At 41.5% G+C, this 25950-nt stretch overlaps 1 protein-coding gene across 3 annotated transcripts; it reads left to right on the forward strand.

Annotated features, from left to right (window-relative positions):
* Positions 1 to 25695, forward strand: tlcd4b (TLC domain containing 4b). 3 transcript variants are annotated; one of them, XM_061711804.1, is made up of 7 exons: positions 1 to 95; positions 8344 to 8496; positions 10409 to 10498; positions 19994 to 20052; positions 22962 to 23056; positions 24055 to 24128; positions 24233 to 25694. In XM_061711804.1, the coding sequence occupies exons 2-7, from the start codon at positions 8351 to 8353 to the stop codon at positions 24582 to 24584; spliced, it is 816 nt and encodes a 271-aa protein (XP_061567788.1). In that variant the 5' UTR covers positions 1 to 95; positions 8344 to 8350; the 3' UTR covers positions 24585 to 25694. The 3 variants fall into 3 exon arrangements, with proteins under 3 accessions (XP_061567788.1, XP_061567789.1, XP_061567787.1); XM_061711805.1 differs by lacking the exon at positions 1 to 95 and adding an exon at positions 548 to 683 and having other exon boundaries at positions 24233 to 25695; XM_061711803.1 differs by lacking the exon at positions 1 to 95 and adding an exon at positions 793 to 920 and having other exon boundaries at positions 24233 to 25695.
* The last annotated feature ends 255 nt before the right edge of the window (positions 25696 to 25950 follow it).

The following is a 25950-nucleotide window of genomic DNA, read 5'->3' on the forward strand; positions in this document are numbered from 1 at the left end:
CGGCTCGTTCCTGGACTGTCAGTGCCAAAATAAAACAAGTAAAAACTTTCTACCGGCCTCGAGGTGAACACACATGGCAACGACGAGACGAGGAGGTGAGCAAGCCCCGCCGTTACCCGGGGGAGGAGGAGGGGATAGAGGGGGGCGAGGCTCGCCGGAGCCCCGCGTCCCCCCGGCCGTTGTTCCTGCGCGGGCGGGCGGCTGTGGCTGTAGCCGACCTGCAGCTAGTACAGCTAACGAAGAGTTGGAGAAAGTGGAGGAGACGCCGAGCAAACCCCACCGTACACGCTTAGACGTGGGGCTGCACCGTCCCCTGGCGGGTTCGGTTCATGGTAAACGGGACCGCTTACCATGAACCGAACCCGCCACGGACGGTGCATGATTATTAGAGCAGGGAGCAGTGACACTAAAAAGGCTGATTTATGGTTCTGCGTTAAATTGACGGCGTAGCCTACGTGCGTACGGTGCGCGTCGCCGCGTACCCTACGCACGTAGGCCAACGCAGAACCATAAATCCCCCCCCTTTAATGCATTAGTATTCACGCCGTGATCCAGCTGCTGCTCTTTCCTCGGGGATCCTGCGGATCAAAACTTGTTGGTCTTCGCTGTTCTGTTGCAATGCGGCTCCTCCGCTGGAGCTGGAGCTGGAGCCGGCTTGGATTTCCCAGCTGAGACCGGTGGGGGTAAATTGAACCGCCATCATTTGTGCTCGGTCGATGTGTCAGGGGGTCACGGTGTGCTGACAGCAGCAGGATGTTCCGGTGGAACAAGGTCAGAGCGGGAGGGGAGGCTGCTGTCAGCCGCAGTGAGGAGAGCAGGGCCGGCCGGCCAGGTGGAGAACACCCATGAATTATTCACACACATGCTGCATGTGATCAACACCGACCCACCCGGGGATGTGCATGAGCCTCTTCTCTAGGGTATGATGGTATAGCTCTTATTGCTTCAGCTTTCCTTGATTTACGTTACTGGAGGATTTAGAGAGTTTTGACAACCTGGTTGAAGCTCTGGGAGAAGCTGCACTTCTTGCAATGTCTTCAATTAGTTGGCTGGCTTCATAACTGTTAATGTACAGGACTGTCTCAGAAAATTAGAATATTGTGATAAAGTCCTTTATTTTCTGTAATGCAAAAATGTCATACATTCTGGATTCATTACAAATCAACTGAAATATTGCAAGCCTTTTATTATTTGAATATTGCTGATCATGGCTTACAGTTTAAGAAAACTCAAATATCCCATCTCAAATAATTAGAATATTCTGGGAATCTTAATCTTAAACTGTAAACCATGATCAGCAATATTAAAATAATAAAAGGCTTGCAATATTTCAGTTGATTTGTAATGTAATTGTAATTTTAATTGCATTACAGAAAATAAATAAATCACAATATTCAAATTTTCTGAGACAGTCCTGTACATGTTTGCGTTTTACCAAAGCTCTAAGAAAAGAAAAAAATAGCAGGAAATTATTTAATTGGTTTAATCAAAGCTGAAATCATTATGGCATATCCATACTGATGGATATAAATGGTTGTGACTTGACATGCGTTTCGTTGTCCTCAGCAATTTGTTAGTTTTCTTTGCATGGCAGTTTATATAGACTACATTCAATATTTAATGCTGCATACATACTGAAAGTGTCATCTGCTACTTATACAGGACTGTCTCAGAAAATTAGAATATTGTGATTTTCTGTAATGCAATTACAAAAACTAAAATATCATACATTCTGGATTCATTACAAATCAACTGAAATATTGCAGGCCTTTTATTATTTTAATATTGCTGATTATGGTTTACATGGCCATGATCAGCAATATTAAAATAATAAAAGGCTTGCAATATTTCAGTTGATTTGTAATGAATCCAGAATGTATGACATTTTTGCATTACAGAAAATAAAGGACTTTATCACAATATTCTAATTTTCTGAGACAGTCCTGTATGTCCATTCTTTTTCAATGTTTGAATCCAAATTATTAGTTTTGTTTTGTATATAACCTCCTGAGTTGAGGTTCATAAAAGGGTAGGCATAATAAGCCTTGGCTTCAGCCTATACCTCTTCGGTGCCATTTAAAATATTGGACTATTATTATGTTGTATCCAAATGGACCGACATAAAAACTCAAAATCAATCAAATCAAAGCTGAAATCATTGTGGCATATCCATACTGATGGATATAAATGGTTGTGACTTGACATGCGTTTCGTTGTCCTCAGCAATTTGTTACTGTGTTTTCTTTGCATGGCAGTTTATATAGACTACATTCAATATTTAATGCTGCATACATACTGAAAGTGTCATCTGCTACTTATAGGTTAAAATGGCTTGGATTGTTTTGAAAACAAATATTTAACCTTTTGAATTATTCAGCCACATGCTGCAATTGATCAACACCGACCCGGGAATGAGCATAGCCACTTCTCTAGGGTATGATATTATAGCTCTTACTGCTTCAGCGTTCCTTGATTACATTACTGGGTAATTTAGAGTTTTGACAACCTGGTTGAAGGAGAAGCTGCACTTCTTGCAGTGTCTTCAATTAGTTGGCTGGTTCCATAACTGTTAATGTACATGTTGATGTTTTATTTTGCAGATGTTTGAATTTTACCAACGCAAACATCAGAAAATTATTTAATGGTTTTAATCAAAGCTGAAATCATTATGGCATATCCGTACTGATGGATATAAATGGTTGTGACTTGACATGCGTTTCGTTGTCGTCAGCAATTTGTTACTGTGTTTTCTTTGCATGGCAGTTTATATGAACTACATTCAATATTTAATGCTGCATACATACTGAAAGTGCCATCTGCTACTTATAGGTTGAATGAATGAATGAATCTTTGTTTTGGCTTGTACACACTTTTTTACAAAACAAGTTTTATGTTTTATATTCATTTACAATATTTTCTTTAAACATTTCCTTAAACTTGAAGATAGAACTGCGCATTTTTAGGTAGTTTTAGGTCACAACTATTCAAAATTCCTCTCTTAATTGATGTACATCTTTTTAATATTTGTTCTTGCTGTCTTCATCTCAAACATGAGTTTCCCCCTCAGGTCATAGCGGGTTTCTTTTATTTGGAACACGTTAAAATGGCTTGGATTGTTTTGAAAAGCAATATTTAACATGTCAGGTTTTTGCTGTTATGTCTGCAAACCAGCTGTAACATTTGTCATTCACCAAATGATTTGTCAGCAATAATGTAGTTTTGCATAATTTCTGCGATTTTAATCAAAACTGCAGTGTATGCAGCATGTATCAGTTTCAAGTCCAAACCAGTGCTGACGAAGCAGCTGACATTAATACAGAACAGAGGAAAGCTCATTATGGGCTCAAGGGCTCGAGACTGTAACCAAATAGTCACATTTCGCAACCATCTTTTGAGCCAGTGTGAGGAACTGCACGTGTCACGAGGAGCCTGTGGGCAACAAGTGACATTAAAGTCATTGCTCTTGTGGATAATGGAGACGGACACGTATCTCTTTTGAGAAAGCTGTCTTTGAACATCCTTCAAATTGACATTTGAAGTCCAAATCCTGATTTTGCATCTGTCTAGAGTCCACACATTCAACACCAATTCCCACAATTTCTACACTATATGCATTTACTGAGCCCTTGACAAAAAGCAGAAAAAATAACCATGCTTTTCTTGTGAGGGGACCAGAAGGTCAGTATACAAGAAGTAGCCCGAGGACGTGTTACCTCACAGGCTGTTGTGCACATATTGCAATCAACAGAATTTAATTGGTTGAAATGTAATGGAAAGACAAGTATAATTACTTTTATGTTCTGCTCTTGGTTTGTTGCCAGACACACAGGGAACAGTTTTTCTCAAGAAACTGGTGACTAGTAATTCCAACATGATACACTAGTCAAACATTAAAAACAGCCCAACAATTATATTTCAGGATGAATGATTAAACAAAACACCTTTCCCAGAGCCTTTTGTAAACTGACAACTGTCAGAGACTATTTTCACCCTTTAGTCACACTGACTGAACGTTTTGATCATAGTGGCATGTTAAACTAAAGTATGTCCTGTAATTGGCATTACAGGTGTGTTCAGTGTTGCAGTCCTCCCTAGGTGTACCGACTAGTCTGTCCAGGCCAGTTTCATTTGTTGATGATGATGATGATGATGATGATGATGATTCTGTTGAACCACAGATCAAAGTAATGTTGGATTTTTCATCAGTCAGTGTTAAATTGATACCTTCAAGTTATTTTATGTATGTTTCATGTGGATCTAACCAAAATATTACAGTTCTATTTTAACTTTTAAAATAGGAAAAATGCATCTCACTGAGTTGTTAAGGTTTGCAAAACAAATTTAGGAGCCCTTAATAAATCAGCTTCACCTCAACACTTTTTCATGTTTTTTTTGCTGGTTTTTTTTTCCCAATTCTTACCGCATTAACATTTAATGAATGATTTATTAATGTCCAAATTATTTTTAAGAATTTAGAAATCTTAAGGCATTTTCTTTTTAAAATGCATGAGTTCCAATGTGTTTCAGGACAAAAAAGTTACACTTCTTGATTTTTGAAAGCAGGGACCAAATTATTCTTTTTATTTGTTATATGCAGTTTTTCTTATAATGGCTAAGTGCACCTGTTACTTAACAGTCAATATCTCATCCTTGTGGTGTGTTTTTAAAGTCTGTCCTTCTATATTATTATTATTATTATTATTATTATTATTATTATTACTGGTGTTATTTATTTACAATGAAATGATTGTTTCATTTCCATGTCAGGAGGAATAATTCTTTCTGTCATTTCTCAACTAAGAGAACCTGCTGATTCCACATTTGATGCTTATCACAAAGCTGGCTTCTGTTGTATCACTGGAGGGTCTGGATGATCTTTTCTTTTTAACAGTGAACAAGAGTTTGAAGGGTAAAGTGATGTGACGGTGACAACTGAATACTGACTGAGCTGACATGGACCGGCTCACGCACTGCTGATCCCACCTGGCCTCATGACGACGACAGCCTTCCGTTAGTGTTCTGCCTACTCAACCATGCAGCAAGGACATACTAAACTCTTGCTGCCTCGCAGTGTTTTATTTAATAATAATAATGACGATCATGATAAGAATAGTAATAAATTCAAGGAATTTTAGAGTTACACTGATGCATTATACATATTTAGTATATTAGTGTCTCAAAAGTTTAGTAAAAGGTTACACTCTGGCATCGACTTATTTCGAAGAGGTCCATCTTCACTAGTGATGTCAGATCAAAAAAAGATAGGAGTGCTTGACATTAATGAATGTACAAAAACTCTTGTCAGCCAGTCTGCACACAGTGAGGGTTTAGATCTACTAGTTTCCATGGGGTTGGCACTAGGGGTGGGCAAAAATATCGATATGGCAATATATCGCGATACTTTTCCAGCCGATTCAATATCGATATTAAAAATTTGAATATCGATTTTTTTTTTTTTTTTTTTTTTTTATATCCCCAATTTTTTTCCCATTATATCACCCAGTGCTCCTACCTAAGTGACAGTCCTGGGCATTGCCACTCTACCAACCCTGGGAGGGCCCTGCACTGAGCTCAGGTTTTATTTCACATGTTATTTCATTTTATAATTTATTTTTTATATAACACAATTGCCTGTCCTTAAAAAATGAAAAATAATGGACAAAGGTTTATTTATTTATGGATTTATATCTATACTGACTGATCACTGTGCCTGTCCTTGGTTTTAGTACCCATCTTGCTTGTGTTTATTATCATTTGCCACATAATTAAAGCAACCTCATACTAAATTTAATGTTAATTTCATATGATGTAAATAATATGAAAAACATATACAAATAAGTTGTAACTTTAGCTTCTATAGTTATAATAAAACATTGTTTTGACTCAGTTTGTCCCATGAATTGTTACTATAATCTGATGAACGTGCAACTCGGATTTTAAGATCCATCACTATCATCTGATGTACATATATACAACTTGGATTTTAAGATGTGTAATGCATTTTTAAATTTTTCGGTGAACTATGTAGAATATAATAATCGGGATATCGCATAATCGGGATATCGCAATGTGTATCGTATCGTGGCTCAAGTATCGTGATGCGTATCGTATCGTGAGGCCCTTCCCAATACCCACCCCTAGTTGGCATAAAATGTACATAATTTTAGGAATAATACAGGTATCTGCAAAAGGTAGTACGGTACTCTCTCTTTTAGTCCCATTTATTTATTTGTGTATGTGTGTGTAAAACCATACAAATAATCTGATAGTGGTGGATCTGATGAATTGATCATCAGCAGATGAGCAGAGCTCTATAAAAGCAGATGTTTTGAGGTTTGCGTTAACACAATGTCAAGAGGAAAAGATATACGTAAGCAGTGGTCTTAGAGAACCATTGTTGCTGCACATCAATCTGGAAAAGATAAAAAAAATTTCAAACATTCAGTGAGACATTTACAAGCTGAAAGTATTCAAGACAGTTGTAGCTGTAGTAGGAGTGGACACGCAGCAAAGTAACCCCAAGGTCTGGCCATGCATTGCTCAGCGGTACACGAAAAACCCTCGTGGTTTGTTTGAGAGTTGGTTTTCCTGTGGAAAGCCCCTTCGGTCTAAAAGAATATGAACCTGTGATTGAGGTACACAAAATTGCATCTCTGAAAACCACTTTTGGAACGATTTCTTTAGCGCAGATGCGATCAAAGTGCAGCTTTTTGGCCCTAATGCCCGGAGTCAAACGACGGCACTTCAGCAGAAACCTCTCACATCTACTACCAAGCACAGCGGTGGAGAGGAAATGATCTGGGTTTGACCGCTAGCTCCTCAGTGTACAGTATCCGTGTATTAAAGGGGCAGACGCGAGACCATATCTGACAGAGCTGGGCTGAAATTGGCTCATGCAACAGGGCAGGAATGACTGAAAATGAATCAGAATTTGGGAATGGCCTGGTCAAAGTCCAAACCTTGACAGAGCTATGTAGAAGCAAATGTGCAAAAACCTGAACCTGAACTGAATTGACACAATGTTCTATTTAAAAAAAAAAGAAAAGGGGACAATGATAGTCATACATGATGCAGCTACAAGTTATTGCTGCTGAAGGTGGATGTTCAGGACTGTCATAGAAAATTAGAATATTGTGATTTTCTCTAATGCAATTACAAAAACAAAAATGTCATACATTCTGGATTCATTACAAATCAACTGAAATATTGCAAGCCTTTTATTATTTTAATATTGCTGATCATGGCTTACAGCTTAAGAAAACTCAAATATCCTATCTCAAAAAATTAGAATATTCTGGGAATCTAAATCTTAAACTGTAAACCATGATCAGCAATATTAAAATAATAAAAGGCTTGCAATATTTCAGTTGATTTGTAATGAATCCAGAATGTATGACATTTTTGTTTTTTTTAATTGCATAACAGAAAATAAAGGACTTTATCACAATATTCTAATTTTCTGAGACAGTCCTGTACAAGCTATCAGATCATGGGAGAGCTTAGTATTGTCCTCATCATCATTGTTGGTGTTTATATTGGTTTTACTTTTTGTTTTCAGCTTTGTTAAACTACAACGCATAAGGGAACATAATGTATTGTATTTTGCTTTTGCCTGTCTTGTGGTGTTAAACTGGATTATATATATGATATTGTTGTATTTAATACTAAAGCCCACTATGGTAACATGATTTTTATTACATTTTTACACATACACAAACAGAAAAATAGCAAAACAAAACATGGGATTAAACCGAGGGAGCTAGCTTTGCACACGACTGTTTTAAATGGTCGAAGTAAAATGCAGCCTTAACACTTGTTATGCAGTCCGTCTCATGAGCTGAACCAGTTTCTTCATCTCAAATCCTCTTTTCTTTCTGAGCTCAAGCTTTTGTTTTCTTCTTAGGGATATTTAGTGTGTGCTAAACAACTCACTGTAATCCCCTTGCAAAATGTGCATAATGGAGACCTTTCATTCCCAATGATAATGCTTTGCTGTTTAGTGTACACATGCATTTTCTTTATGTCACTCTTCCCTCCTGTCGCCCTTCCTCTCACTTTCCTTTCATCTTCCTTTTCCTCCTCTGTGCAGTGCTCACTTTCATGACACAGCTCCTGTTTTTTGTTGTTTTTTTTTTCCCCCTGTCTCTCCTTTTCCATTTCCTGTCTTGCTTTGTGTGCTTGTCGCACCGCGCCGGTTGCAGCTCGGTCCTCCCGTCACCACTGCCACCTCCGCTACTCCTCTGTCGCTGCCCAAGATGACTGATAGTGTCCGACTGAACCTGTCAGTGTGTATCCTTCCAACACCCACCCCCTTTGCCTTTCTCCACCTCATGTCATGTTTAGGTGAGTGATGGAGACAAGAGAGTTGGCCGTGGTAGCTGGTAGCTTTGTGACTTTCCAGCTCCTCTTCTCTGTGGCCAGCCCGCGGGTCTCGTCTGCCATCGCACCGGGTTATAGACGGCTACCTCTCACCAAGCTGACCGAGTGGAACTCCAGGTTTGTCACAGGAAACCACCGCTCTCCCACAGACCTTCTCTCATTCACATCTACTCTGTAAATGAATTTTCTCCTCATGTGTAAACCACTTGACATGAAACTGCTGCTGTATAGTGTTGCTGAGATGAGGGATACTTATCAAACTGACCCCTTTCCAGTGTACTTTAATGTCCCTCAACAGTGTAGGATTTTAGAACATCAACACAGCACCTAGTGCCGTACTGTGGCGTATCACTCCGCCCAATCTAAAACAGACTAATCACTACAGATAAACTGACTAGTGTCATTATAGTCCCTGATTTACATCAGAATATAAAGAATATATTTATAAAATAATGAACCCTGAATTACCAAAATAACATTCTTAACAAAAATAAATCTCCTCTTACACTTATAAGGTCAGCACGAATCAAATCTTTTTTTATGATGTAAAATTGTATGTATTTATTTACTTTTATTTATTTATTTAATTTTAGTTGTTAAATTTCTGGAAAAGAAAAAAGTCAAATCATACATGAGAGAAACTATTCAGTTTGTGGCAAAATATTTGTACTTGTATGAAACTGAAGATGCATAATGCAAACCTGACATTTACTTTTAGTTCAGTTTGTGGAAAATGGTTGGCCTGGCTTTCTCTTTAAAACTTAAACAGTTATAAAGCATTACAAACTGGAACAATAGGGCAAACGCATAGTATTGTTTTGTATTTTGTGTCTTTCAAATAAAAGACAATTCTTTTCCAGTCATATGTTCCTCATTCAAGGTTGTTAAAAAAACCCTGCTATAATATTGTATCGTTATCGTGACCTCAATATCGTGTATCGTACCGTATCGTGAGATTAGTGTATCGTTACACCCCTATACGTAAACCGCTTGACATGAAACTGCTGTATAGTGTTGCAGAGATGAGGGATACTTATCAAACTGACCCCTTTTTTGCTAATGCAGCTCATAAACAGACCACTGTGGGCTTCAAGCAAACGCACCGTCACACATCGCTACAGCTGTAATGTGAAAGATGGCCAGAGCAAAAAGTTCCAGCTAGAGAGCTGGAACTTCGACATCTCTCACTGTATTTGTATTCTCGCTCTACCCGCTCTCTCTCTCATCTGTTTGCTGTCAGCTGATACGTCATCCTCCATTAATAGCTGACTCTACTCCGTCTGTAACACAGAGAATGGGGTGCATTGAGCAAGGAGGCCAGAGCAACTCAAAGGCAGAGCACATTGCGAAATAGGCAGTGCACAGGGAATCAGAGCATTATGTAACTACTATTTAAGTGCAATAAGATGAGAAAGCATTCGATAAGAGAGTGCCAATTGGATATTTCTGTCGAGCATGTGCCTTCTACAATTAGTCTGTTCGGCTATTTATAATAACACGTCCATTTATGTCATATTAATACACGGTAAATATGAACTTGGCTCCACTCACGCTCACTGAGTCTCCGTTTCACCTGATTCCTCCAGCAATACTTCCTCTGTGACCACTTCATAGCGAGCCACTTCAGAATGCTAATAATGGACTGGTACAGTAGGCCGTTTGTTGAGCCAGTGCTGGCCGGGGCTCAGCGAGCAGCTCTAGCCCGCGGGCCGCCCCAGAGGCTGCTCATTGATAGTGTACGAACTGTGATTATGGTGGAGAGGAGATAAGAGCCGTTGGACCTCTAGAGTATTTTAGTGGCCCAGATAAGCACTCCAAAGGTCAGGGGTGATGCTGTCACAGGCCTGATTAACACACACACACACAGAGAGGAAGAAAAAAAGAAGAGTTGTACTCAGTTGAACGCAAGGGGATAGCATAGAAGTAATTGTGTTTATTATACAAACATGAACAGACACTGAGCGGCTGCCGTGGTGTTTACTAATGTGATGGTGTGTGTGTGTGTGTGTGTGTGTGTGTCAATCCCCAGGTTGGTGTCCACTGTGCACGCCTTGATTGTGGGTTTGTTCTGTTTATACATCCTGTGGTTCGATGACGCCGTCAACGCCAATCCTGTCTGGTAAGATGAACTGAACAGAAACATTTAACTGTAAATATTAATTGGAATTTTTCAGTACTACTGACTAATGAAATAAAAACATACTTTTTGATGGGAACTACAAATACATAGAGCCGTTGGAACTAGGGCTGCAACGATTCGTCGACGATGTCGTCAAAAATCGATAATCAAAATTGTCGACGATGAATTCCATTGTCGACAATTGTCGCCAGACGTGTTTTTACAATGGAGTGAGGCGTCTCACTTCAATACAATCTCTGCAGAGAGTCGCGCAGCACGATAGCGTCTCAGCAGCTGCACGTAATAAAACTTCAAAAGTTTGGGAGCATTTTAGCCTCGATACGGCGAATAAAAAGATGACTTGCAAGGTTTGCAAAGCCGACGTTGCTTTGCGGAGTGTTCAACGAAACGGACTCGCCTTAAGATATTAAGCCTATTTTCATTTGTTAAATTAATTCGTTTCATATGTTAACTTTGTTTATTTATTTATTAGTATTATTTGAGCCACTCACAGCTACTCTCGTTGCTATAACCTCAATCGTAACTGATGCGCGAAAGGCGAAAAAGCTTGTGTGATGATGACAATGATGCATCTAACGTTCAGTCAGTCTGTCAATTATCCATCAAACTCCACAATGATCATGTTAACATTAAATCAGATAGATTTGTCTGGACGTTTCTTTTGCAGGACGGGAGAAGACACTAAATCTATGCATCTCTATTATCGTGCAGCATAAATTCTCAGAGTTTTGCGGATGCGGGCGGGAGCAGGATGAAGAAAACAGTCCCGCTACAGCAGGCCTCTAGTACCATCTTTCTTGTTTTTATTATCATTTGCATAGTTGCATAATTAAAGCAACCTCATACTAAATTTAAAAAAAAGACTAATTATCCGAATAGTCGACTAGTCGTTTCAATAGTCGGTGACTAGTCGACTATTAAAATAGTCGTTAGTTGCAGCTCTAGTTGGAACTTTTCTGACCGATTAGCTCTGTGTGGTGATAAACGGTCAGTCTTGGTAGCTTTTACATCTTATAAGGCTACAGAAAAGGCAGAGAATAGTCTTATTTGTTTTATATTTTCATGAGAAACCTGTCTTCTCATCCACATCTGCCTTGTCGGTCTAACAGCCTCAATAAGCCCAAATGGGAAGGGGAGAGTCTGATAAAGGGATGAAGAGGTGAAAGAGAGGTGAATGAGAGGTGGAGGATTGTCAGGGTTGGAAGTTAATACCGTCGGCAGCCACAAAGAGGTGTTCATCCCTTCAAAAAAGAAGTAGGAAGGGAAGATGCTGGGTCTAATGTGTCAGAGGAGTCTGCAGAGAGCTGCAGATTCACTGGATCACTTTCTCTTCCTTGTCCTTTTTTTCACTCTCTTTCTCCTGCTGACTTTTTTTTTATATTGCCACAATGACTCTTTAAAATGACATCAGTTTCTTCTTCAGTTATTTTATCTCAGTGAGCTATCACAGCCTGTTCCTTCATTTATTTCCACCTCACTTTTATTCTTTTAGCGCTGCTCTCTCCCTCGTATTTCTTCTCATTTTCCACTCTGTTCCTCTCCGGCTGTTTTTATCAGACTCACTTCCCGGCAGCAAGATTCATTTTGGTTGCTGGTAACAGCAGCTTAGTCTTTCACCCAGCCCCCCTATTCCCTTCTTCCCCTCCTTAGCCGGGCCTGGTGAGTGTCCTCCTGCCTCTAGCAGTCTGTTGTAGCCCACTTCTCCAGCTGTCGAATCAATGCAGCACACCTCCCTCGCTCATTGTCTTCCTGTTGGCCATGGCCACTGTCACTGATGGACCGGGAGACGGGGAGGAAAGAGAAAGTAGTGGGGGATGGTTAAGAAGCAGAGGAGTGGGGAAAGGGGGAGGGGGGCGCTATCGCCCTCCCTCCCTTCCTCCCTCCCTCCCTCCATCTCTACACTACCCGTTTCCATCTACAGTACTGACTGAGGAAAGAGCTATAACACCAATCACCTCAACAAAGTGTCTCTGCTTTTACTTTTATTAGGGCCCGAGCACTGACTATTGTATCTGTAGGATTTTTTTTTTCCTTCTTCCGACGAAATGAGGGCCTTTTTTCCCCCTAAACGTGCCCCAAAAGTCACCAAATTTTGCACGCAAGCCAGGCCTGGCAAAAATGTTTATATTTAATGGTTTGCATTAATGGGCTAATCACTCAACAGCGCCCCCTAGAATACTTTGTGTCTCAAGCCCCACGATACGGTTTGACGTACATGCACGAAAATCAGTACACACCTGTATCATGTCGCAACTTAACCCTTGTACTGTCTTTGGGTCAAAATGACCCAATTCTTCTATCCTTCTTTCCTCCTGCCATGCTCTCTCCTTCCTTTCCTCTTTTCCTCCTTTTTTACCCTCCTTTACTCCTTGTTCTTCCTACCCCCCCCTTCTGTCATTCATTCCTTTATGACCTTCTTTGCTTTTCCTTCCTTCTTTCCTTATTTTCTCCATTCCTTCCTGCTTCCCTCCCTTCTTTCTTTCCTTTTTCTCCATTGCTTCCTCCCTCCCTTCTATCCTTTCCTTCCTCCCTTCTTTCCTTTTCTCCCTTCTTTCCTTTCTTTCTCCCTTCCTTCCATCTTTTCTCCCTTCCTTGCTCCCTTCCCTACTTCCTTCCTTCTTTCCTTCTTTTCTCCTTTCTTCCTTACTTCCTTCTTTCCTTTCTTTCATCTTTTCTCTCTTCCTTCATTCCATCTTTTCTCCCTTCACCCTCCCTTGACCCAAAGACAGCACAAGGGTTAAAGAAAAGTCTCTTGGTGTCATGGCCGAAACCGAACAGGAAGTCGGCCATTTTGAATTAATCGTGTAATTTTGGCGCAATTTATGCCATTCCTTCGGCCGCTTCTTCGCCCTAATCGTAACGTGCACCCAGGTGTGTTATACAACAAAATGTGCGTTTCGATCCTGCGACGATGCGCATTACTTTTCTCAGCCAAAAGCGTTACCGTGGCGACGATGGACGCCAAAAAGCGCGCCCCCCCTTCATCTGATTGGTCGATATTTGATAGTTCCTACTTTCTGCCATAACTTTTGAATGTTTTGACCTAAAGAGTCATGGGTGGTGTCATCGGACTTAGTTTTGAGTCCTTGACTTTTATTGGTGAAAATTGCACGCGCGAGGGCCCGTTCATCGCTGCTTGCAGTTTTAATTGTGTATTTTTTTCACCTAATAATTTGTTGAAATCATTTTGCATCGGTGTTCCAAGGAAAGTTATTTCTCCACATCTGTAGTCAGATTTCTCCGCGTATCCTTTTCCCCGAGCAGCAATGCCCAGCAGTTCTCTAATATGTTAAGGCTCGTCTCGTTTCAACACCACAGCTCGTGGCGCGAGCGTTTTGTGCTCCAGTCAATCCGATTGTATTACAGCATCATTAAGGCCTGTCACACAGCGGTGCTGTTCCCGGCCTGCTGTTCTCTGTTGTGTCGGAGCGGCTACTGTGAGAAAGCAGCATTGTTTTCAGCTGCCTCGCAGCAGGGCTTACAGCTTACACCGTTATCATAATCCATTCGCTTAACAAGCTGCCTGTCTGATGACCTTTCCTCTGCTGCATTTCTTGATTAGCGTACCTGAACTTGGACTCCACGTGCTCGTGGCGTATTGAAGAGAACGTGGGGCCAAGTTTCAGGGTTAAAGATATCTGGCCTCATGCAAGAACCCACTAGCATCCCTAGCCTCACTTATTCTCTAAGGCGTTTTCTTTTACTTGTTCCGTATTCAATTTAAGAGCATAGACATTCATCACTGGCGTTGCTGTTAGCAACAAACTAAGTGTGTGTATGTGTGTGTTTCTCAATGTTCAAGACAGTGTGTTGTGTGTTAATTAATGTTGTTTTTCTGGACTTTACTGTAAATTCCCAGTGATTTAGTACTTGCATCATGTCCCAGTGAACAGCCTCTACTAAATGCCAAAGTACACTTTCATGCCCAAGTAATTACTATTGATAGGCCGTAACATTCACGCTAATAAGATTAAATAAGGAGCACACTAATGTGGATGCAAACATACACATACACAAACCTCTGTTAAAATGTCAGGTTTCTGTTATGTTAAAAAACAAGTCCACCCTAAATAATTTCAAATATTTTCCCATGTGTAACCTGTATAACTATATTGGGAAAAACGAATAAATCAGGGGGAAATATCCTTTAAAAAAACAAAACAACTAACTTACAAAATGCTGGGTTTTTAAGTGTATTATGTTGAAGCACCTTTTGATTGATTTGATTGGTTTTTGGTATGCCCGGTGCTGTGGAAGCCTTTTTGGTGCCTTCTCCTGATACATTACAACAATGAGATCCCTTTTGATGCGTTCAAAGCTCTCCGTGCACCAGGGCTTCTCCTGAAGCACCAACCGAGTAGATGTAAGGACAATCATGCTAGGAAAGCTAGATTTTATTTGGGGTTAATCAAAGTCTCTTTGATTGATGACACGTGTGAACTCAAGAAAATGGAATGCTGTGATTAAATGAAAAAGTCCTTTAACAAAGTATTACTTTAAGGGGCTGCACATTTATGCACCCATTTATTGTAGGGTATGTTTTTTTTTTTTTTTTTTTTAAATATAATTCCTTCCTAACTGACTTGTTTACTTTTGAAATGATTTATAATGGTCTCAACTTCAAAGTTCAGTAAATTCTACTTTGTGGTTAAGGTTTTCTCCTGCAGCTGTCTGTTTTGCAGAAGACTCCCCAGAACATCGGAGCCACAGACTGTGACTGTGGCTCCGACGTTGCTGCCTCAAAAGAGGCTACAGGTGGGGACTCGACTCTCTGCCACTGAACTGTAGAAGATATGTGAAATCTTGCTATGACCAAAGCAAGGAGTGCAGTCTGCTGTGTCCCTTTTTGTGCTGACAGCATCGTCTTCAGTCCACCTGGCTCAAATCGGTGGGCCATTGGAGGACTTGTGTGGACCTTGATGACAAGCTGACAGCCATCCGATCGGGTGCTTTTGAGCAGGGAAACACTGGTCTGGGTATTTATACCCCTCCACCACCTTCACTTCTTTTCCCATGATGGAAATACTATTTGAGTTTTTCCTGAACCTCCTAAAATCCACGATTTGTCCTTTTTGTTGGCCACGTTCAACACGAGATGATTGTTGCCACAGCGTGGTTCAGCAGCTCTCTGTACTCGGACCCCTGTCCTCACTGACACGCCCTACGACAATGGAGCAGCAATGGAGCAGAAGCCTCCCTGCTGGTCCAGGGAGGGTAAGAGGTCTGCATGGCCGGAACCGGTAGAGAATGATGCTGAGCTTCTTTCTGAGCTGAACCCATTGAAGTTCAATGGTTCTGTCCAGACTCCCACGTGACTGGTTCTGTTTGAAGCCCGGGATCTTTTTCATCCCTGACCAAACATCTTGGACATTGACTACGTTTACATGCAGTCAAAATTCGGGTTATTGCTAATATTCCGGTTACTGAAACATTCAGAATATTCTGTTTCCATGTGTGAGCAAACAGGGTTATCCCTGTTTACATGGTAATTAATCATTTGAGATATCTGGATCAAACCAGCGACGAACGGCGAACTTCATGACGCAATTCCGTCAATTCCACTTCTTCTTCCTGTATCCAAATTCAAAACAAATGCTGCTTCGCGCAACTTTTCGCTCACCTTCTTTTAAATCTCACTATCCCAGTACTTTCTACCGTCTACAAATGCAGAAATGTTCATATCCTTCATTACATTTATGAAGTGATTTAGTCTCCTCCTCACTCCAAAAGTGTGGCGTGGTCTTGCGTTTCTCTGTGTTTATAAGAACTTCCTGGACTCAAAAGACCAAGATTCCTTGTGAACAGAGCATGCGCAGAAAACAAATTCATGTTCCGTTTGATGGGGATATTCTGTTTGGCAAATTCGGGTTATTCAAAGGGGTTATTGGTGTTTACATGGCCGTGCAAAACCGGGTTATTGGTAATATTCGGGTTTTAAAAGGGTTAGTGACTGCATGTAAACACAGTCACAGATGCCGAGCTTCTTTCTGAGCTGAACCCATTGAAGTTCAATGGTTCTGTCCAGACTCCCACGTGACTGGTCTCCCTTCTGTTTGAAGCCCGGGATCTTTTTCATCCCTGACCGAACACCTCGGACATTGTTCTGCCGGAGCTTGCTCTCCAGCTGTTCCCGTACACGTCCTTCCTCTGTCTAATTTTGACATGAAGTTGTTTTTGTAGACTCCTCAACATGGTCTCCCTCCCCGAAGGGTCTCTTCTTCTTCTTGTTCAGCAGCTTTTCGGGTCACTGGTGATCCAGAGTCTGCACTCGCTGTTCTGGTAGGGATAGTGTTCTCCACACAGAGGTCTATGTGCTCCAGTCGTATTTGATCCCGGGCATTTTCCAGTGTCTTATCTAAGCCGCCCGATGGCAGCAGTGGGAAGCAGCGACGTGGACAGACAGACTGGGGCGTTTTCAGAAGAAAATGGGGCGAATAATGTGGGAATATCTTTCTTTTTATTTCCCCCCACAGAGGTTACGTTCTGAGATATAAACGTACGCGAGCAACCCTCAACACAACCCTGGGAACCTGCTGCATCTGAAAGTCTGAATGTTATGTTTTGACAGAAATTCGACTCGTACATTTGTGGATGCTCTTTTAATAACGATCGCCTGCTGAATGTGGCTTTTAAGTAACGGATACAAACACAAATGAGGATTTTGTGGCTATGTGGCATCAGCGTTTTCTGTTGAGAATGACTTTAATGTTCCGGCTTCCTCCCACAGTCCACAAACATCCATACGAGGTTAATTGATGATTTGCCCGTAGGTGTGAGTATTCCTGGTCTGGTATATCTGGTTGGATGACTTTAATGTGGACTTTGTGTCTTTAATCTTTGAATATTAGATCATCCGTGCACAAAATAAATGTGGGTTAATAAAGAGAGAATGCAAAAAGTCCATGTGCCACTTAAATGCAGATTTGTTGACGTGAGCGTAAGGCCTTTTGTGCCGTGCTATCAGTACACTCCCTGTGTAAACGTCACTCTATCTCTTCCCAGGGTAAATTCCAGTCAGCTGATCATATGAGGGCGCATGCTTTTACTGTACATTTGATTACCAGAACCTGGATCATCCTGATGCGATTATGGAAAAGACTTTGGACTTTGTGACGGCAGTCTGTGAACTCTCGCTATCACTCAAGATGTTCAGCCTGATATCTGCTCCATGCGTCTCTGTCAGTGCAGAGGTAAAGTGATACAGGATAACGGGGGAAGCTCGGGGGGTGACGAGGCATCAGTGAAATGTACAAATGGAGAAAAAGTAGCCAAATGCAATAAGTGTTATCAAGTTGGTTCAAAGTTGCTGACTAAGCGCTTGGTCAGTGTGTCACACACATTCATGCCACACACACACACGCTTACTAATGAAATGTGTTTCCGTGAAATCAAAGTTATTAAATCAAATTTTCTGATTAAAAATGTGACTGACGTGAACCCAGGTTATCTGGTGACTCAGGTCTGCTATCGTACAGTTTTGTTTGTAAGGGTGTGTGTGTGTGTGTGTGTGTGTTTGCTCAGTTCTAGTTCCTCATTGGAAACAAAATGAACTGACCTTGTAAGAGCCAGTGATCCCGGAGTTGAGCTTAGAATAATGAGTAGGTTTTGGTTGGGTCAAGGTCCATAATGAATGGAAGTCAGTGCAGTGTCCTAATCAGTTTAGCTGGCCAGGCCTGTGCTAGTGTGTGTGTGTGTGTGTGTGTGTACATGTTTGTATAGTATGTGTACCGTGAGGTCCAGTTACACAAGCTGTTAGCGAGTCATTTGCTATCCGATACGCGTGACTGACACCAGGATTGGATAACCAGTGAAGCAGAGACACGTCTATTGTTATTTTGAACAGATGTTCTGTGCAGGGACACCTAACAGGCAGCAGAGCACGGCGCTCACAAAGGGGCCGATTTATTCAGAGACGTTGTCAAAGGAGAGCAGCAAAGTGATGCACATATTCTTTCTCAGAAAGCTGTTTGCATTATATATTCATCATAAGCACACGTCTATTTTTTCCCGGTCTTGTCAGCCAGTTATGGGTTTTAATTAAGAGCTAATCGTATAAAGGAGTTTTACAGCCAGCTCATCACTTTAGACCGTCAACCTTGGCTGACCATCCTGCATGATTCATGACCGGTGTTTTAACATCCTCACAGTCGTCGGTCTGCAGAAGGGCGGCATGTATTCTTTGCAGCAGGGACGCCTCCAAAAATGTTTCCTAGGGGGGGCCAGATGGGGCCACTTAAATTCTTGGGGTGGACACCAAAACTAAAAGCCATCATTACAGGAATGTATTATACTGTTGTAGTATACAGGCGCAGAAATACTTTTCTTTTTTTTTTTTTTTTTTTACTTTCTAACTTGTCTGCATATATTTTAATGGTTAATACCATGTTGGTAAAAAACGTAAGGCATATATATATATATATATCATATATATTTTTTATATATATTTTTTTATTATTATATTTATTATTATTAGGCTCAGAAATACTTAATACTTAAAGAAACTGACGATAAAATCTATGTGACCGGCAAGTGTTATTTTAATATATCATATATATTTATTTTATATATATATATATATATATATATATATATATATATATATATATATATACCCTGCAGGTGGTCGTGGGTGGCTTGTAGCTTGCATTACGGAGCACAAGTCTTTCCCTGACCCTGCACCCCAACCTGGGACTTGCTGATTGGGCCGGAGCTTCGGGAGCTGCGTGCTGGCCTGCGCTCCCCACCCCTGGTCATCCCGTTGCTGCTTCCACCTGCCTGCTGTGCTGTTGCCGTCCCTGTCCCACCAGTCTGGCCCTCGGCAGGAGGGTCCCCCCTTATGAGCCTGGTCCTGCTCAAGGTTTCTTCCCTCCTAAAGGGGAGTTTTTCCTTGCCACTGTTTGGCTTAAGGTTTTTCTCCCACTAGGGGAGTTTTTACCTGCCATTGTTTATGTAATAACTGCTCGGGGGTCATGTTCTGGGTATGGGTCTCTGTAAAGCGTCTAGAGACAACTCTGTTGTATTAGACGCTATATAAATAAAATTGAATTGAATATATATATATATACCGTATATATATATATTATTTTTTTTTTTTTTTTTTGTGTGTGTGTATTTTTTATTTTTTTTAAATATATTAATTTACATTTTTTTGTATTATTATGTTCAGAAATACTTAAAAAAACGCCTACTGATGTGCATTTGGCCCAAAAGATTTGGGATGAAACGAATAACTGACGATAGAATCTATGTGACCGGTAAGTGTTGTGCTTTTTTTTTTAAATTGAGGCCAGTGGGGTAGCCAGCAGATTTATAGGGGGGGCATGGCCACCCCTGGCCCCCCCATGGTGGCGCCACTGCTTTGCAGGACTAGATCATGTGATCGATATCCAGTAGCTGTTTGCTGTTTAACGTTCAGGATGACATCAGAACTCTGCTGGAAGAACTTCTAATGTTTGTTTTCTTTGTTATCCACAGGGGCGATCCCAACCTTGTGAAACTGAATGTAGCCATAACTTGTGGCTACCTCGTTTACGGTACGTTTTTTTGTTTTTTTCTTCTTCTTCTTGAGTGTTTTTTGCAGAAACACCAAGTGAAAAGGACCTAAACGCTGAAGTAACTACTACTGTTGTAGTACTTTTTAGAACCACAAGGAATTATGTAAGCTTTATCCCAGTAACCTCTCGCCCCGACGCCTCCCCCTGGAACACGAAGCAAAGGGCATCGCCGCCTTGTTTTCATGGTTTCTTGAACATTTGTGTCAGAGCTGCTGTAACAAAAACCAGTTTCCCCTCAAGGATCAGTAAAGTCATTGGGATTCTGATTCATCCAGTTTACATATCAAGTTCTCAACACTTGAGCGAGGACAGCGGGTCACAGCTCACTTTGCTGACCTATTGCAATCCTTTCCATGCCCTGCAGCTGCTTTACATATCACATATTTTTTCTGACACAACAGCGTGTCATCGTGTGTAAATCTCATATCTTTGGGCTCTGATCCAGGAAAGATGTGGTTGTGCTTGCATTAGGGGGTCAAAGTCAATTCAAATTGGGATGTTTTATACATTTTAAATACAACAACAGAATTCAATCATTTGAAAATGTCATAAACCCATATTTTGTTCACAATATTGCTCCAACAGCATAATTTGAAAGCAAGTCTCTTTAATTTTCTGATAAAAATGAACCCAGTTTATATTTGACGTCAAATATCTCAAAGGTGTTTTAGCTGGCATTAATGGCGCTTTTCCACTAGAACCTACTCGGCTCTACTCATCTCAGCCTGGTTTCTTTTCCATAACAATTCAGCACCTGGATCAGAAGTAGGAGGTTGGAGTGAAGCTGCTGTGACGTATTTGATTGTGTGATCTAAACGGAGAAGACAACACTAAAGATGTAGAACCTGGAGGAGATGATAGATGTGCTGCTGGGTCTGTGGCTTGTGTTCGATATCAAGTTAAAAAATGAGTGCGAGAAGCTTCAAGCGGCGACGCTTTTTAATTTTTTTAGTTTGTCTCGGCGCTGCTGAAAAGTCAGCTGGAGCCGTGAGCAGCTATGAAGTGACAGAGCTCCTGGTAGATCTGGTCGTTCTTATCACCCGTCAAGATCCCTTTTTAATTCTCTCCTCAGCACCAGGTTTATGAACATCTGACCCTCAGAGTTGGATCAGGAGACAGACTTTTGCTGGTCGAATAAAATGAACAAGAAGCCATCAGAGTTGCTCTTTCTCTGATTTCCTCCTCCTGACTCAGACGTCTGACTCCAACCCCCCGACCAATCAGTGGTCTGTAGTGTGATGATGTCAGATACAGCCGACTCAGCCACCTAGAACCTCGGCAGAATAGATACAGAAAAAGTATCTACTCGGCACGTTAGAACCCTAGTGGAAAAGTGCAAAACCGAGTGGAGCCGAGCCGAGTCCGGCTGAGTAGGTACTAGTGGGAAAGCGTCATTAAAGGAAACGGCGCAAAGGTATGAATCTGCAACAAAAATAACTCCGTAGTTCAGGAAAACCCCTGGAAGTCTGTTTCAGAACACGATTTGCCTGATCATGGGCCGTATGTTAATGTGGTACCAAAAAGCTGCCATCTTCTTTGGGCCAGAGCTCATTTGAAATGAAGTGAGCCAAAGTGGAAGAGTGTGTTGTGGCCAGAAAATGAGTTTTGTCTGGTGGATGCCACATCCTCCAGAGTAAAGAGGAGAGTGGGCTTGTGGTTGTTATCAGTCCAACAGCAGTAGTTCCTGTGGACTGTACACCACGCACATGTGGAAGTTAAACATGAATGCTCAAAGGGACAGTGTGTACACACTCAGAGCAGCATATTCTTCCATGCAGATACATTTTTTTTTTTATTTCTTTTTCCCAAGAAGGCCTTGCAACTCCCAGCACGGCGGTGCTAAACTGCAGTAGTGCATCCGTCACAAAAGCCTGGCTCTGTGGCGGGAGAGAGCAGGTGCTGAAGTGGCCGGCCTGCACTTCAGACCTTTCATCGTCTGGAAACATTTGCTGTGTCACCGTCATCATCATTCTTCTGCCAAACCTCCAAAAACCGCTGTTGTCCTTTCCCAAACATATATAGATGATTAAAGAGGAGGGGATATCTGGAGGGGGTTTATTCAGTCCTGATCCAACATTGCTGCCATCAAATTTGAGCTCACATCTTTTTTTTTTCTAAGATGGCAAGATGGCAAATTTACTCAATTTCAACATTTGATATGGGTTCTGTTTTCTATTGTGAGCAAAACATGGGTTTATGACTCTAAAATGGACCTCTCTCTTTATATATGTATATGTATGTGTAGATGTATATACTGTATATGCACTGCAAAAACTCAAAATCTTACCAGGAATATTTGTCTTATTTCTAGTTAAAATGTCTAATTTTTAGTCAGAAAATCTCATTACACTTAAAACAAGAGTCATTACCAGAAAAATAACTTGTTATTTGACAATTTTCACCTGTTTCAAGTAAATTTTCACTTGAAATAAGTAGAAAAATCTGCCAGTGGGACAAGATTTATCTTCTCATTAAAAGAAAAAAAATCTTGTTCAACTGGCAGATTTTTCTACTTATTTTAAGTGAAAATTTACTTGAAACAGGTGAAAATTGTTGTTTTTTCCAGTGATGAGACTTGTTTTAAGTGTAATGAGATTTTTTTTTTTTTACTAAAAATGAGACATTTTAACTAGAAATAAGACAAATATTCTTAAGATTTTTAATTTTTGCAGTGTTGTCAAACTCAAAAGAGATCCACTTCCAACTATCAGATGGTATGATTTTATTTCAGATAAACGTGCATTCTTGACACTCATGTTTGACACTCAGGGCAACCTTGTTTAGCCGATGTGAGAAACCTCCCAGTTTGTCAGCACAGGTTAGAAAGCCGGTGATATTTCCCTGGCTCGTGCGTCCTTGTCATGCTTTTCCTCCCTCCCCCTCTGCAGACCTCGTGCTGCTGGCGTGTAACTGGAGAACTATGGGGGACGGCTTCTTCGTCTGCCACCACTTGGCGGCGCTGTACGCCTATGGATACGTGTTGGTGAGTGCACGGTTCTGCAGGTCTCACACTCCTCACCTGCTGCCAGAGATCACGCTGCCCGCGCCCTCAGGGTCATGTTAACTCAGTTAGTTTAGTTGTAGAAACAAGACGGGTCATGTGAAGTATATTTTATTTAACATCTGATTATTGTGGCTTTAATTTCCGTCATCACTTTCCTACTCGGTTTGTAGAAGGTTCTCTTCAGAGACTCCTGTGTGGTTGTGGTGACTCATAAACAGTACTGGAGATGAGGGGGGATGAGAATAAAGAAAGAATGAAATAAAAACGGTCCAAATCATCCCCCCTGTAAAACTGCCATCCTGTCATTTCATCAATGAATGTGCTTTTACTGCTATTTCAACATTTAGAGTCATCACCAGAAAAATAACACCAGAAAAATAACTTATTTGACAATTTTCACCTGTTTCAAGTAAATTTTCACTTGAAATAAGTAGAAAAATCTGCCAGTGGGACAAGATTTATCTTCTCACAAGCAAAACAATCTTGTTCCACTGGCAGATGTTTCTACTTATTTTAAGTGAAAATCTACTTGAAACAGGTGAAAATTGTTGTTTTTTCCAGTGATGAGTCTTGTTTTAAGTGTAATGAGATTGTTTTTACAAAAATGAGACATTTTAACTAGAAATAAGACAAATATTCTTAAGATTGTGAGTTTTTGCAGTGATCCATTTTACTTATCCTGTGAAGGACAGAGTCATATTGATAAGTTCAGAAAACAGTTTTTAATTGTTGTGTTTTGATGTATTTGATGTAATTCCAGTGGATATTTAAAGCTTACAGAAGGCTGCATTTAACTGCTGCTATGTCATTCCTGCAGTATTTCTGCAGGTGTTTTGGTCACTGCTATTATTTGTAATATATTATATTATTTGTAATCAGCACAAATTATCTGTCCCCATATGATAAAATCCACCATCCCCCCTGATTTTTATTTTTTGTGTGTCTTATTAAATGTGTGTTGTCTTTGGCTGTTTCAGACTCGTGGCGTGCTTCCCTATTTTGCCAATTTCCGTCTTATTTCAGAGTTGTCGACACCATTTGTGAACCAAAGGTGAGACGAGTTTGTTTTTAAATCACCTGAATAACGAGCCGTTGCTCGGCATCCCCGCTGATCCGCATCACGCCTCTTAACAGACATCATTTCTCTCCCTCCAGGTGGTTCTTTGAGGCATTAAAATACCCCCGCTCCGATCAGCTGGTGGTGCTAAACGGCGTTGCCATGGCGGCGGTGTTCTTCCTGGTCCGCATCGCCGTCATGCCGTCCTACTGGGTCAGCGTGTTCGCCACGTTCGGCACTCCGGAGTTCGAGCGGCTGGGCCTGGCCGCCCAGGTGGCCTGGATCACCTCCTGCATCGCCCTGGACATCCTGAACACTATCTGGATGTACAAGATCGCCCGCGGCTGCTGGAAGGTCATGACGGGGAAGGGAGGGCGCAAGGCCAAGGACGGAGCGGAGGAGACGTCCTCATCTTTGGACAAGAAGCACGCTAACAACCACACGGACTGATGTCAGAATCCTCGGCTGCAGACGGAAGCAGGGAGGGAGACTGGATAACCCCGGAGCCTTCCCCGTCCCTCTCGTTGCTACGGCCTCAGCATCCCCGACCCCCTACCAACCCCCCCCAACCTTCAGGCTTGGAGTCCTCAGGTTGTAACCCCGGCAGGGGGACGAGGAGAGCACTCTCCGCTCACTCAAGCACCAGCGACAGATTGCTAGACCGCTGGGGGAAAGGGGGGAAGAGGAGGGGGGGTGTATCTTTCGGTTGCAGGCAACAGTAGTAGAGCTCACAAGCACAGTTTTAACACCATCTGTTAATCACCTCTTCAGTCACTACGGCCATTCCTCGCTCATCTCATCTCCCCGTCAACGCCGGACTCTCCAACCAAAGCCCCGCTCCCTCTGAAGTGCCTGTGAAAAACAGGAAAAAGCAATAACGGTGGAGTAGCAAGGAAGTCTAAAAGATTAGAGCCCCCCACAAAACCCGCCCCACACTTTCACTCTCTGAGGCTTTTTCTCTCTCTCATCCACTCTTCACCCGCACCTGAGGATACGTGGCCTACAACAGCGAGTGACTCTCAGACCCGCACCGTGCTTGTGAACCTAGAGGGCTCTCGTGTTAAACCTCATCAGACCTCAGAGCTAGAGACAGAGAAACACCATAATGCCTCTCCTGCAGTATTACCTGCTGTGGCCTCCTAATAACGAGTAGCACCGATCTATCTACGTCACCAGCCATGGAAACATCTAGATTACATGTTTAAAACATGGAGAGTCCTTGCTCCTGTGCACAACGCAGGAAAAAAACCAACCAACTCTTCAACGGCCTTGGCTTCTCACTGGATTGTCTTCATATTGGCATTACTGTATATTTTTTTATTTTTCTGTCTTATTACTCTAAGTCATCCAGTTCCAACAATTATTACATCCATCCAGCCTTCTGCTTCAGCTCAAATGTTTTTGTTCTACCTCTTCCCCTGCCTTACAAAGACTTTGTAAACACCGTCCTCATGGATTAAACAGCTGTTTATGTTCTTTTTTTTTTTTTTTTTTTTTTTTTTTTTTTTTTACGCAAAGGAATGATTTATTTGTTCAAAATGTTTTTCTGTCACGACATCGATATATATCTCAGAGGGGTCGTGTCCCTCTCTCTTTCTTCCAGAATCAGAGCTTTTAGCCCAAGCCAGTGCACGGGAGCTGAGTGGCGTCATCACGAGCCGTGTCCACCGAGTCTTCCGGAGACTTCTGCGCTTACGCGTCTCCCGTCCTCTAACGACGGGGACGGGGGGGGTAGCACTTCACCACCCCATCCGTGTCCACGTGTCGGGCCTACAGTACACACTATACAGCCAGCGCAGCGCTTGTCCTGTTGCAG

Source organism: Cololabis saira, chromosome 21 (genome assembly GCF_033807715.1).
Source record: "Cololabis saira isolate AMF1-May2022 chromosome 21, fColSai1.1, whole genome shotgun sequence".
NCBI classification, from domain to species: Eukaryota; Metazoa; Chordata; class Actinopteri; order Beloniformes; family Belonidae; genus Cololabis; species Cololabis saira.